Source organism: Haliotis rubra, unplaced genomic scaffold (genome assembly GCF_003918875.1).
Source record: "Haliotis rubra isolate DU_JTF1 unplaced genomic scaffold, ASM391887v1 Scf447, whole genome shotgun sequence".
NCBI lineage: Eukaryota > Metazoa > Mollusca > Gastropoda > Lepetellida > Haliotidae > Haliotis > Haliotis rubra.
Window position 1 is genome coordinate 345,578 of NW_025767132.1, and position 14,213 is coordinate 359,790.

A 14,213-nucleotide genomic window follows, 5' to 3' on the forward strand; every position below is an offset into this window, starting at 1 on the left:
TTCATAAACATTGGTTATCGACATTTGTAAACACTGGTAATTGGCAAGTTATGAGAACAAACTTGATGGATGTTGAGATGAATGTACATAATGGCTTGGTTTCGATACATTCTGCACACCAAAAAATCTGATTGCTATGAGATTCATCCAGGTCTCTGAAAACCATCAACAGTACCGTTTTGAATTTTCTGAATAACAATATTTGTGGAATGTTTGGAAACAGGTTCTGTATATATTGTTTCTATGATAAAATTATGAGACAAGAAAAGGACTACTTTGGTAAATATACGAGGAGCCTTTGACCATTGTGGAAGGTGATGACGAGGCTGTATCAATTCCATCTTTCATCTTTCTGACTCATGACATCTGAGAACATCAGAAGACTGTGCTCCCAAATATGTTCAATGGTATATTCACACAGTGTGCACACACAACACACCATACAATACTTTCTGATCCTTTTTATTCTTAATGAAACTTCCCAACATGTGGTTTAGTTGTTCTTCAGGTATATTTTCCAAACAAGAAAATGGAGCACAATTTAAAAAATAATTAATTAATTTTGAATTTCATTTTTATGAAGGCAAAAGTATTTATATTTTCTGATGTTAATACATGATGTAATGCTAATAAGAAAATTACATATTACTGATTTTAATATTAGCATGTTTCTTGAGCTACACCTTAACAAAATCTTTTTATGTAATCTTTTTTAGACCATTATTTTAGCAAAGTAGATTGACAGAAATATAACTAGATATAGTGACATCTCTGGTCCCCAAACATTCCTCCAAAGATAGTAGTTATTTATTTGTTACATTATACACAATTCCTACAAATTTATAAAGAAAACCTCAAAAGTGTATAAACATAAACCATTCATATATTGAACAAAAAACAATATAATCCTTTGCATTTCGTTTCTTTGGCAACCATCAAATCTAAAAGAGGCCATGACTTTGAACTGACATTGGTTCTCATGCAGTGTGACATATTCAAACTTTGCACACAACCAGTCAAGGCAGCAAAACCAGTCTAGGATATCTAGCATTTACCTGACTTTTCATCTGATGTTGATATTCATTTTCTCTTGAAGTGGCAATACATGATATTTGCATGCATCTGTTTCAAACAGCTGTATAACATCAAGACAAAGGTTGCTGCACTCTGTATAAACACTGCTGGTTGAGTTTCAACAGTAATTGTTGATAATGTGAATGGGTTGTCCTCAGCACACATCAGTCTCTCAAGTGGATGAGGGAGTATATTCAGAGAGGGCAAGAACCAATGTGGTAAATAAAAGACAATGTCTAATACTCCAGAAAATGCAAAAATGGCTCGCTATAGAAACCCACTTTCCATGACAAATCTTCATATATGAAACTCAGGGGAGTCTAGCACCTTCATCTTAACCCAATGACTTGTCTGTTTATCAAATAAAATATTTTGGCTTTGATTGGAAATGTTCTACATGCCGAAGATTCAACAAATGAGTTGTAGTTTCTATGAGATGAGCAGGCAGAGTTTGCAAGAAGAACTGCACATTTTCCAGAAATCAAAGTATCATGGCTGTTTCCATAGAAATAGCCAACATTATATAGATGAAGAAAAATGTAATGATTGTGCTCGATCAAGTGGAAAGAATCCGAGACCAAAATATGAGTTTATGACCATGATTCTTCTCTCCTGTATAGAAAGAAATGTGATTGAAGAAGCAGGAAATGGCCCATGAGCTTGATTGCATCCAAGTTTACGACAACTTACAAAATGCAGCTATGGATATACATCTCAATGTTACACTCTTGTAACCTATGTCTATCTTACAAATGGCTCTTTAACTTATGAGCTGACGAGGTGCTCTTCCAGGAAAGGAATGTGTCAGAGACTGAACATAAAACACAATTATTTGTGATTCAATGCTGAAGATTGATGGCTTTCAGTTGCTTTTCGCAGGCAGCAGTGTCAGACAAGATAGGATTTTATTCATTTATGTAGCTAGCAAGTACATGTGTGGATAATACTGGAAACATTCTAATTTTTAAATACAAATCATGATTCAATCTGAATTGCATACTTGGGTGTAATGAAGTATGAGGATTTTGCATCATGTTGTGAGTCATCGGAAGAGAGTCTATTCCATGTCTAACACGATATCAATAAAGTGGTCTGACCTTACATACCCACTGGAATACTCAGCGCTAGTCATAACACAAACGCTTCTTGCTGGCTATGCATATGAAATTAATCCATTGACGGCATAAATGATTTTGTCTCTCCCAAAGAATGATTTGTGATATATAGAAGTAGAGGTAAAAGAATCATTACTTCAGTAATAGATATCTGAGGGACATAGGGATATTGTCCCCAACACCTTGCCCTCCTTGCAAGAGATGACTAACTGGATAAGTTGGTGAGACTCAGTGATTTCACTGATTTCACTGATTGGATGATGTGGAAAGCTGCTCATAATATCAATCCTTGGACTGTCTGGACCTGGCTTAATTAATTACAGGCCACTATTATCAGGCCACAAAGAAAAAATATTACTGAGTGGAGACTCAAACAACAAACAAAACCTACTCCAAATGGTATGACATTTACATACAATATTTTCTTGAACAAACTGACCTGTTATTCATTCACTGTATCACCAGCATCTATCAGTCTTTATCCTTGCCATATGAATCCATGCATGAAGGTAAGGATGGTATTTTTAGCACCAGACAAACCAGTGGTTGATATCATGAATGACAATCCATGCCATCAGAGAGCACACTATAACCACTTAATGCTACTCACTTAAGCTGGCTTTAAATACAAGCATAGGATCCTGGGGCCCTGCTCTGTCTGTAATCACCATGGGGAACCAAACTGCTGATCTAAGTGTTGACCACGACCAACAGTTCAATTTACAAAGTTTCATGCAGATAATTTCCATTAACCACCTACCTGTAGAAATGATGAAGGGTTGCTCTCCTTTAGGACTTCTATACAGAACTGCAGCAGTCCGGTAGTCCTCTGTAGCAGGGAGGTGCAGTGAGACACTTGCTCCTTGAGAGTCTTCACCTTGTTGTCCTTCTCAACCTGCACACTCTCCAGCAGCTCCACCTTCCTCTTCTTGATGGCCTCAATCAGAGCATCACACTGTGCCACCACTGTCGCTTCAAACTCATTAGAATTGCCCTGGAACAAAAATACCTACATTGAATACTTAGTTTGGTGAGCACCACTTTGAACAGTTATATCATAATAAATCACACTCATCATAGATCATAGTGAATCTGAGGTACCCAAGAAGGTTGTACCACTTGTGCCCCCAATATATAATATTATTACATATATATACTGTACATATATACTGACAATATCGACTGACAATATGTTTAAATGTCTTCATGTGGCAATATTCAACCAACATGTATAGCAATGTATCCTCTTATAAAATGTTTGGCCAATATAACCTTCTGGTTTAGATCTAGTGAGTGAGTTTTGTCTTACGCCTCACTCAACAATATTTGAGCTATATGGTGGCGTTGTTTAGATCTAAAAAAAAAGGTATAGTGAAAACCTTTGAAGTTGAATGCAACAGAATAGAATAGTCAGTGAAAAGTGAAAACTGCTACCAGATGAGTTTCAGCTGATGACATATAACTTTCTGTAATTCTGGTTAGGAACTAAAAATAAGTGTTTTGTTTCTGACCATTTAGAAAGACATCTGGACCATCAGTATTGTTTTGCACACTGAGTGAGTGATGTCACACTGATTTGATAACATATTTTATTTGCTTTGCTGGAAACAAATGTCTGATACCAAAAGGGTCTGTCTTCCCAGCATATCTGCCTTGGTCATCACCAGAGATGAGGGTAATACAGACTTCTAACATTTTGTAGGTCTCTGCATCTGCTCACACTCTGACAGTTATAGAATCAAACTCAATAAGGTGATGGGTTCTGTCACAAGAGGTTCTCATTCTATAGGACATCCCTTTGTCTTCTGTCAGAGAACATACCAACATCAACTGTTGATCCTAATAATTGCACAGTGACACAGAAAACATTCCTGACTTGATGCAAAGTGGTATCTAGACCACGACAATGATTGCTATAAGCAGTATACATTGACCTTGTACAGTAGTCAACAGAGAATCATGTCAATAATATCCCATAAAAGTAGGCAACAACGGTTGAACAGTGTGACACTCCATTCAGGATTACTGCGATATGACAGAGGCCTGCAACAAGTCTGGACCAGTCAAACAACTGGTACATAGCCAGGTCAACGTATTGGGGCCATTCAAACAACACACAATATATTTTTTTGTTCCTGCCACAAATTCATCAATATTTTACATCCTAAACAATCATTTTATATCTAGAAATTTCCATTCATTTCCCAAAGCTTTGCAAAAGCCTTTTTGTACATTGCAAAGTTTTAAACAGTTTGTGATTATATGATTCATGCTAATTCCTGCTGTGATGATGTTTATTGTCGACAAACAGCATGTTTTCTAGGAAGATTTTAATTTCAAACAAAAACAAATATTATCGAATCAAAGAGCAAATAATGTGTTTGTTAATGGGCTAATTCTACACAATTACATCTGCATTTTCTTCACATGCAGTGTCAACATTATCATTTTTCCCTTATCCAAATGTATCAATCAAATTAACAGCATGTTTGTTTAATGAAACAGAAACATCAAGACAATAAATCATAACTTCAAATCCATTTACACTTTGTAATGCTGAAGTTTTAATGCAGAAACAAAAATAACTCCATCAAAACTTTGTTCATCTATTGTAACATGCTGGAATCAAACTCCCATCAATCCCAAAGTTGATAATTAGGTCTTTAAGTGTTTATAATTAGCTTTGGCACAAATGATAAAAACGTTTAGAAAAAATGCCATAAAACCCCAATAAACTTTTCTAATTGAGAGCTACATAAAGAATTAAAGGTATCAGTTACCTAATATGAATGATTTAACCCAAGGAAATGGCTGGGGATAAAGAACCTGACGACATAAATCTTCATTGTACTCGCTACATTTCACTCTTCTGTCAGTATTATTGTTACCTTGGAGCTCTCCCATCACACTACAGTACATAGGATTAATACTGGGGTAGGTGGGGGGGACTTAATAATTAAAGAAATACATGGATGCTAGAGAGAGCTTCGACAATCCACGACTATATGTGACGCCTCTTTGTCTGGTATGAGCACGATCACTTAATGGCACGCCATTAATGTTTAACCACATTCTAATCATTGCACGCCATCCTTTCTGATTTGGCCATGTTTCCAGTATGACCCCTGTTACCAGAATGAAAAGGCTAATTTCTCAAATTATCAAAAGACAGTCGATTTATGATTTGAATGGAAAGGTGGTCATATTGACGGACTGCTGGACAGCTGATCTGTCATTTCTGTATGAAAAATGAAGGATGCCTTGACCAGTGATGCCAATAAAATGTCTCTAACCATTTTAGCTAAACACAATGTTCTCTTAGAAAAATAGTGATTCTTTTAGCTTTACATAAGGAGAAAACTAGGATAATACATTTAGGAAACTGATACGCTGAAACCTCAATGTTTGAGGTGTTAAATGTTTTAAAGTCACTTGATAATAATATATTTTAGAAAATGCACACCATTATCTTTTGGAATCACTAAAACTCTTCAAGGATGTAATATTCAATTATCTAATATTCACAACTAACATTATGGGGTATGTAACTCAGAAATGGCATACAAAATTATACTCTTGATATAACTGAAGCCTATCTTCATACATGTATCATCCGCTTGCAACACACATGTGCTTGCATCAAATTTCAGATACAATCTTTGATAACAAATGTTCGTGCTTCCTGTTTCTTTCTCTGTCTTCATTTAAACAAGATACACCTACAGTGTTAAACTCTTATCAACTGCTACATCAGCATGACATTTCCCATGTAACCAAATCTCAGTCTTATTCCATGGAAATATTCAGTAAATTGCCAATGTAACAGTGTGTCAAAGAAACACATGTAATGTTTAGATTTGCAGTATAATCAAATGCTACAATATGCCTCGGCACTAGTTTCACGGATACAGACATGCTGGCAGCAGATACTTCACATCAGAGGAACCTGTAGAGATGTTTTTGTGAGATAGGCAACTGTAATTGATACAAGCAGATTACGTATGCAAGGCAGAAGTTATTTCAGATCTTCAAAAGAACAAAGTTGTAAAGATGGATGATTCACAAAACAATTTGTAATATGAAAGAATTTGAGATGAATATGCTTGTGAATTCTGCATAATAATCATATAAATATATGTAAATCTTGGTATCTTGAATCAGATACTTCTCTGAGGATCTCATCGGTTAGTATTCTGTAAAGAATTGCATTTGTTCACATTATCAGTACTAATCTCTGTCAAAAGCATGGATGTTTTGTTGTCATGTATCTACATAAATGTGAAAGGGAAGGCTGCCAACATATTTAGAAGCACATCAACTAAACACACTACTGAATCAAACTAGACTACAGTCACCTTCAACAGACACAATTTAATGGAAAAATCTCAAAACTTTTAATGTGATGTGTATAACCTTTCAGAGTGAGTGATTGAGTTTAGTTTTACACTGCACTCAGCAATATTCCAGCTATATGGCAGCAGTCCATGAATAATCAAGTCTGGGCCAGACAATCCAGTGATCAACAGAGTGATCATCAATCCATGCAACTGGGATACAATAACATGTGTCAACCAGGTCAATGAGACTGACCACCTGATCCCGTTAGTCGCCTCTTACGACAAGCATGGGTTACTGAAGATCAGTTCTAACCCGGATGTTCACGGGTCGTAACCATTCAGAAGTATTGAACTATATAGTATTCTATTGTCATCTTTACTTAACCTGTAGTGCAGTCTACAGAACCTACAGCTTGGCTGACATGTAGCCATCATGTCACTGAGAGAACATTACATACTGATTTTTTTGCAGTACTTCTGATAATTACCAGCAAATCTCTGCACTCTACATAATTACCATTAAATCTCATTACTTCTCACATCACCTATCCTTATCACAATATGGATGCGACCCTGCTCAGATGTGATGTTAAAGTAAACTCTCTCTCTCTCCACTCATGTCACATCTCAACCCCGACTAAGATAATAATCATACCATTAATGTCATCCACTTCTTTATCTTCTTTAATGTTTCAATTGCATTAACTATTACATCTTTATCATGCAAAGAATAGTTCATCACACACGGAAGGGAAACACTATTTGTAGATGAAATTCATCCTGTGTGTTTCATGAACCTCAAGGTCATTCCATACACTAATTTCTATCATAAGGCAATAAAGGTTTAACCTGAAATAATGAAAGTGTGAATTTTATATTCTGGACCTCAATATGGTTTCAATATTTATCCTTAATCTATATTTTTCTTTATCAATACAGTAACTTCATGATTTAATGTACATTATTATCTAAAACAGTGTTTTAAAGGTAGGCATCAGATTAGCACATCTGTGACAATATTGATCTCAACATCTTTGGAATTCAGGGCTAATGAAATGCTATACCCTGCATTTATGTCCAGTAGGACATTGGAACTATGCCACGTAAAGGTGTGTGTACTGAAAGCTGGTGTTTATATGAGGCAGGCTCTCGAGGATTATTGAATGTAACTTCCTGAATGAACACAGCCATCACATCACCAGCTCCTTAACATGTTCTTGTGCTGGTACATGCACCTGTTCTGTTCTTGAGAAAAATTTAAACATTGAAACTTTTCATACGTTTTCTGATTACAAGGAATTAACTTCAATGAGAAAGTCCTCATGGTTAAACTAGACTTCATCCCTGCAGAAAACTATACTTAATCAAATCACAAACCTCAACTTAATCCTGATGGTACACCAGACTTGGTCCCCAGTGGGAAAAAAGGCTTCATTCCTACAACAAAACTAACTTCATCCCTAAAATATCTTGATGTGGCAAGTTAAAAACTGTAGGACAAAGGAAGTGTTGGCTTATGGATTTCACATTCCTTTTCATTTCTTGCCCTAAGGGAAAACAAGACTTCATCCAATCATAAACTCATAGACTTCATACATCACCTGCCAAATTGAACCCACAAACTGTGAGAGTTCTTTGATACCTTTGAAAGCACATGAGACAGCTCCAAGTCTGCACTTCATATCCAAGAATTCTCATAAAGAAAATGATAGAATCTTTTATCAGCTATGATTCGAAATCATCAGAAAATCAAAATCTTAAATTCATTTATGCTAACATATTTAAACATTTTATGTTTGAGATTTGATTAATCATATGAAATGGACAATATCACAATCCCAATGTATTGATGGAAACATCATCATCCGAAAATCGTGCTTCTGACATTGCATAATCATCATCACGTAGTTAGCATAATTATCGCCATCAAAATTGTCAGGCATGCCATGATTAGTCTAATGATGTGCCAACATTAGACAGCTGTCCACATTTGTACATACAACTCTAAGATGGTAAATATCTTCAGTGCATGTTGCAAAATAGCATTTAAGATACCAGCTGAGGAGTTGACTCATCACATAGGTACATTCTGTAAAACCCAATTCCAGTGTCCTACTCCATGAATTGTATGAATATCACTAAAAGCAGTAAAAAAGACTTGACTGACTGACTAAATAAAAAAAAGATAGCAGGGGGCCCAAGAGGATACTCTCACCCACAGACATACTGTTTACATGTTTACATCAGGACTCATGAAGATTTGGATTAGAATTGGTCTTCAGCAACCCATGCTTGTTGTAAGAGGCGACTAACGAGATCTGGTGCTCTGGATCACTGACTTGGTTGATACAGGTCATTGTATGCCAGTTGTGTAGATAGGTCCATGCTCATGATGTCAATCACTGGATTGTCTGGTCTAGACATGTCTATTTAGACTCCAGTCATGTAGGTGGAATATTACTGTTTCGTGAGCCAGCTAACAAACTGTTTACATTTTAACTATATTTTGCTATTGCATTCTGTCACAGAAACAATGCCCAAAATCTATCACCAATTGAAAGGTACAAGGTCATCTAAATAGAACAGTAAATACAGAATGCTGAACCCTAAAGGATTTTCTACAATGTAATTTTATAAAATATCAAATTGATTGGAAAACAGATTCTATCAACACATGGGGTCCTATACCAAAATACCCAGTTCTTAATGCAGTACTATTCCAAAGACATTTTTGCAGACATAAAAAAAAACGAAATTACCAGGCTAAGATGGTAACATTATTCTATGATTGTAGCTGCATCAGATCCAGTCAGATGTTCTTAGCACCATTCAAGACAACTAGTTTTGAATGCCAGATTTTATCAGTCACTTTTCAAGTCTTCATCATCCGACATTAAAATCAATAGGATATTGTGTGACAGATCCCAGAGGTTGGCGTGATGAGTATGGTGACATTCTAACAGATCACTTCACACAATGACATTTTGTGGAAGCAACAGATGCTATCGTGTTCCTCACCCTGCTGCAATGCATGTAATCAGCAAACTCCACAGTTGTTCTGCAGCACTGAGAAGTGTGCAGTTAACAGTATTGGCTTTTCTTCAGAACATTTTCTTGACATTATGCAATTTAAATCTGGATGTTATGTTGGTGAGATGAGGTGAAATGGGGTTTAGCATCACATTCAAAATAATTGTATTTATACAGTGACATAGGCAACGAATATCATATTATATTTGATGCTTTACATTTATTTCAGTTATCAAGGGTTCCAGTAGGCAGTCCAGCTTGAAGTGACATGGCTGTTAATGTTCACTGCTTTGGTGAACTTGTTAGCCAAGGATCAAAATCAGGATGAATTTTGGGATTCAAACCCACAACTAAGGAAAGCAAAGTTAGATGTAATGTCATTCTTAAGCTACAAGAAATCCAAATGAAGTTAGAGTGAAAACAACAACACATGATTAAACATATCATTAAAACATAAAACCAAAGTGTTAGTTTAACAATGGTTAACACATTTACAACATTAATTCAGATTGAAGTTGGTCAAATGGGGCTCACTCTTGTCCTTTGTCATTCTCTGACCAAGACATCCCTTTGCTATCTATTTCATATGGCTGGTAACGTTTGATCTTGATGATGATGATGACGACGATGATGATGATTACAGTAATACAAACATATGCTTGAGGATAAGTTTATAGTTTGTGGCACATGACTTATGAATGAACCCGGAATCAATGAGGACGATGGCATCAATACAGATCATCAATGACTTAGTACTAGTCCCAGTCAATGGCAGACCAAAGACACCACTTCAGAATAATCTGGCCTCTCATTAAAACCACTACTGTCAGTTCTTGACCACAGATTTGCACCCTAAAACCCTCAATAATTCATTGGCCAGTTTAACCTGATTGCATCTAACTAGGGGACACCAGGAAGACATTAACCAAGTCTGTGACATCCCCCATTCTGAAGCGATATGACATGTAGATGCCCCCAGACCTACTTAGTGTAGTATTTAGTGTGTGTCTAGACAATTATGATGGCACGGGAGATGCTTAAGATGCGGCCTGCATAGGTTGGTCCAGACACCATGAATGAGTGTGAATACTGAACAAATACCATTAGATTAGTCATGGTTACCATAAGTATGTATCACAAGATATTGAATGCAGGAATGTTGCAGATAAAACTCTTCTTTGTCAAGCAACCTTGGACAAGCAAGAGCACCAATCCTACTAAAGGCATAAAAATCAGTATCACCTGTACGTTTTCTTAATATTAGAGACTGGTGGCATTTGACATGTATTTCGATACCTCCTATACACCAATTGTCATATCTAACACTGTTACTCCACCTAAATCTAGTGTAGTTTAGCATGTACTTCATGATTTTTTTTTAAATTACACAATTCATATCAGTTACATATTTTTTTCAAAGCTGATTTCAGTTGGAATACAGATTACAAGATGTGCCTATTTCTGAGTGGTATAGGGAGCGACTCTACTTATTTTACTCTTTTCATGAGCTGACACAAATAACAGAGCTGTAGCCTCATTCATCAAAGAGACTATAGATTCTCTGTTTCTTAAAGCTATATTCAAGCAATATCAAGATGGGGTCACTAGGAATGAGCTTCACACATTGTACCCACATGGGGAATCAAACCTGGGCCCACCATTAGCCCTATCCACAGCTCCTTTCAATGATCTCCCAACTTAACTCTCTCTACTCCTATACTGTATCACAGAGTTATGGATCTGCCTCAGGTGGTGCCAGATTTCATCAACGTAATAGATTCCTGATTTTCGTTAAGAAATAAGGATATCAGGATGTTCTTGCTTAATTTGGCACCAAATGTTTGTAATAATCTGTGATTATGCATTGCTAATTGAGGGTAGGAACATTTGGCAGACTGGCACCAGATGCAACTAAACTGTAACAACCTTTTCAACTAATGAGGATTTTAAGTCAGACTTTCTGATGGGATAATTGACCTGTCATACTGAGCCACATTACTTACAGATTGAAAAAAAACACCCCAGATTATTACTGCGCAAGTAAAATTACCATATCATGTATAATATTCCATATTCAAAACAATCCACTTTGCACTCTCTTACAGTCAGAGCATAACAGTCACCCCCAATACCTCCTGAGCTTGTTCACTGTCCCCATTATCAGCTCTGAAATTGTCTTGGGATCTTTTTAGGGGTGGGTATTGCAGAGAATTTTCATATTGCGATATATTGTGATGCGAAAGCTTATATTGCGATATGTATTGCAATATGTTGCAAAACTTAGAATCGCAGTTAATGCTTGATTTATAAAGCATGAACACAACAAAATCAGTATGCTTGATTAAGCTTTAATAAATAAATGTATTCATGACAAAATAAAAATGTAAATAATATTTGGCACAAAGGAAAGAAAAAAATATCCGAAGATTTCTGAGTGTTACGAAGTCTTCCAAATGCAAGTCAAAATACCGGCATTCGATCAGCGTATTGCAATACGTATTGTTTTCATGTCTGAACCAGAAAATACTGGTAAACTGGTTATATCACACAGCCCTAGTTCCTTTATACGCCACATTCTCTTATGGACATAAGATTATATCAGCCTAATTATAAACCAAAGGTAGCAAAACTATGAAATATCAGAAAAGTTGATCCAACTGACTAAAACCTTTATATTTTCAAGATAAGAATGTGGTATCACTTTCAGAAAATCGATGCTGTTTGCAACTCAAGGCTTCTTCTTCAGTCAGGATTTACAAGACCAGACACTCTGTGATAATGACTCCCCAATCTATCATTGCACACAAACTTTTGTTCCTATATCCTTCTGATGACATACTGTGAAGTATTTGAAACATATGAAAGGTACTGGCGTCCACCAGCCAGACATCACATTCATCATCTCCATCAAGTGTATACAGTTTTTGATAGAAGGGCTGCTTTCCCTAGAAAAGTCACCAGCTTTAGAACTAGAAGTGTTCTTCAGGATGAAAGATCAGGGCCAACTCATCACTTGGGAAGTTACAGGTGTTGACACAGACATCGCACCTTTCATAATGATGGAAGTGGATGCTGACTGGGTGGTGATTGGGGGAGAGGGGAGAGGCTTTTTGAGGGAGGCGTAAGGGGGCATTTGGTATGAGAAGAAACAGTGCATTGCTTGGGACTGCTGGTGATATGTAGTGCTTGGTATGTTACATGTTGGGTGGGACATCAGTGGTTGCTGATAATAATGGTAGTAGGGTGTATACTTAATGAAATGGATGGAATAATATGACTGAAACTATGAACTGATATACAGCGAATATTGCTCAAGTAAGCATCAAACAAACGCTCAGAGTGTTAAGTTACCTTGTGTATGTGCTGCCTGAGAAAGAACAACACATTTAATTTTGCCACTTAATTCCAAACCAACCTACAGCTATATCCTTTTACTATCAAATGTCATATGAGGTTGGATGTTGAGCAAATTGGTGAAACCTGACTAAATAAGCAGCCCACAAATGGCCCACTTCACACAATACTTGCTGTGACAATGCACTAAAGCACACATAAATAGGATGTCCCGCTAATTACCGGTTGTCTGACAAACATCCTTAAAGCAAACTAGCAATTAGAGAAAGTCTGGACTGCCAAGTCCAAAATTGCAATCTCCTACTCTAGACAAACCTGTCCTTAAAGATCTGTGCTCGATTAGCCGCACACTTTTTTAAAATACAGATGCTAATTATAACACAACTGGCAATATGATATACCCTTATTGATGATATTATCTTTGAAACTATTTTTGACATAATTGCAACCCTCAGATGGTCTGTCTCCAGCCACCTGGATGTGTTTGGTGACACTGAAGATCAGATGAAGGACTTAATAAAAAAAAAAGGATAAGAAGGAGCTTGTGAGCTCCAACAACTGCTTTTCAAATTGCTTGTGAAGTGTAATAAAGTAATTATAGGGCTCATACTCACTGTCTGTGAGCAACACTTATAAGATTAATGAGCTTCTAGAGTTACAAGACATTGGTAGTTGCTTCACATGGTTCAAACACCCATGGAGTTTTAATCAAGTTCTCAAATCTAACTGTTTCCAATTGAACTGTAATTTATTTCTCTCTTTGAATCTCCATTTACTGTCAAGTACAATATATTTGTAGCTTTCAGTTGCAACAGATATTTTTTGACTGCTAAAAATGCTTCACAATTTTACTGTAAGAGAATGTTTGTTCCACTTATAAGATAGCGATCTTGTACAGTAACAAATAGACAGATGTACTTGGATATACTCTTTTATCAGGAAATCTACCCTGCAAGAAACTGACATAAAAACAATCTCATGTCCCACAGAATTAATCGGAAATGACATACCTTTGTACCTGTTATCATTAATTAATAAAAATGTAAAATATACACAGATTAACCAACAACCCAGTGCTCATATATTTCAGTTACCAAGTGACATTCAGATCACTGCATATCTTACTTCTGATGACTTAATGTGTATACCTGTAGATAAACAGTCACGTTTTTCTTATTTTTGTTGCATTGGGTAACAGTTATGTCGACCAGAGCAGCACTTAACAGATTTTATATACCAAGCATGTACATTTCTTATGGGATATTCATAGCTTGTACAAAAAGCTATGGAAGTCATTGCTTTC

The 14,213-nt window shown here is 36.3% G+C and overlaps 1 protein-coding gene across 2 annotated transcripts in view; it reads right to left on the reverse strand.

Annotated features, from left to right (window-relative positions):
* Positions 1-14,213, reverse strand: part of LOC124289707 (E3 ubiquitin-protein ligase TRIM9-like) — a 189,592-nt gene that overhangs the window by 102,919 nt on the left and 72,460 nt on the right. For both annotated transcript variants that reach the window (XM_046726335.1, XM_046726334.1), the window contains exon 3: positions 2,950-3,183. In XM_046726335.1, coding sequence (XP_046582291.1) covers positions 2,950-3,183 — 234 coding nt within the window. The remainder of the gene's footprint in view (positions 1-2,949; positions 3,184-14,213) is intronic.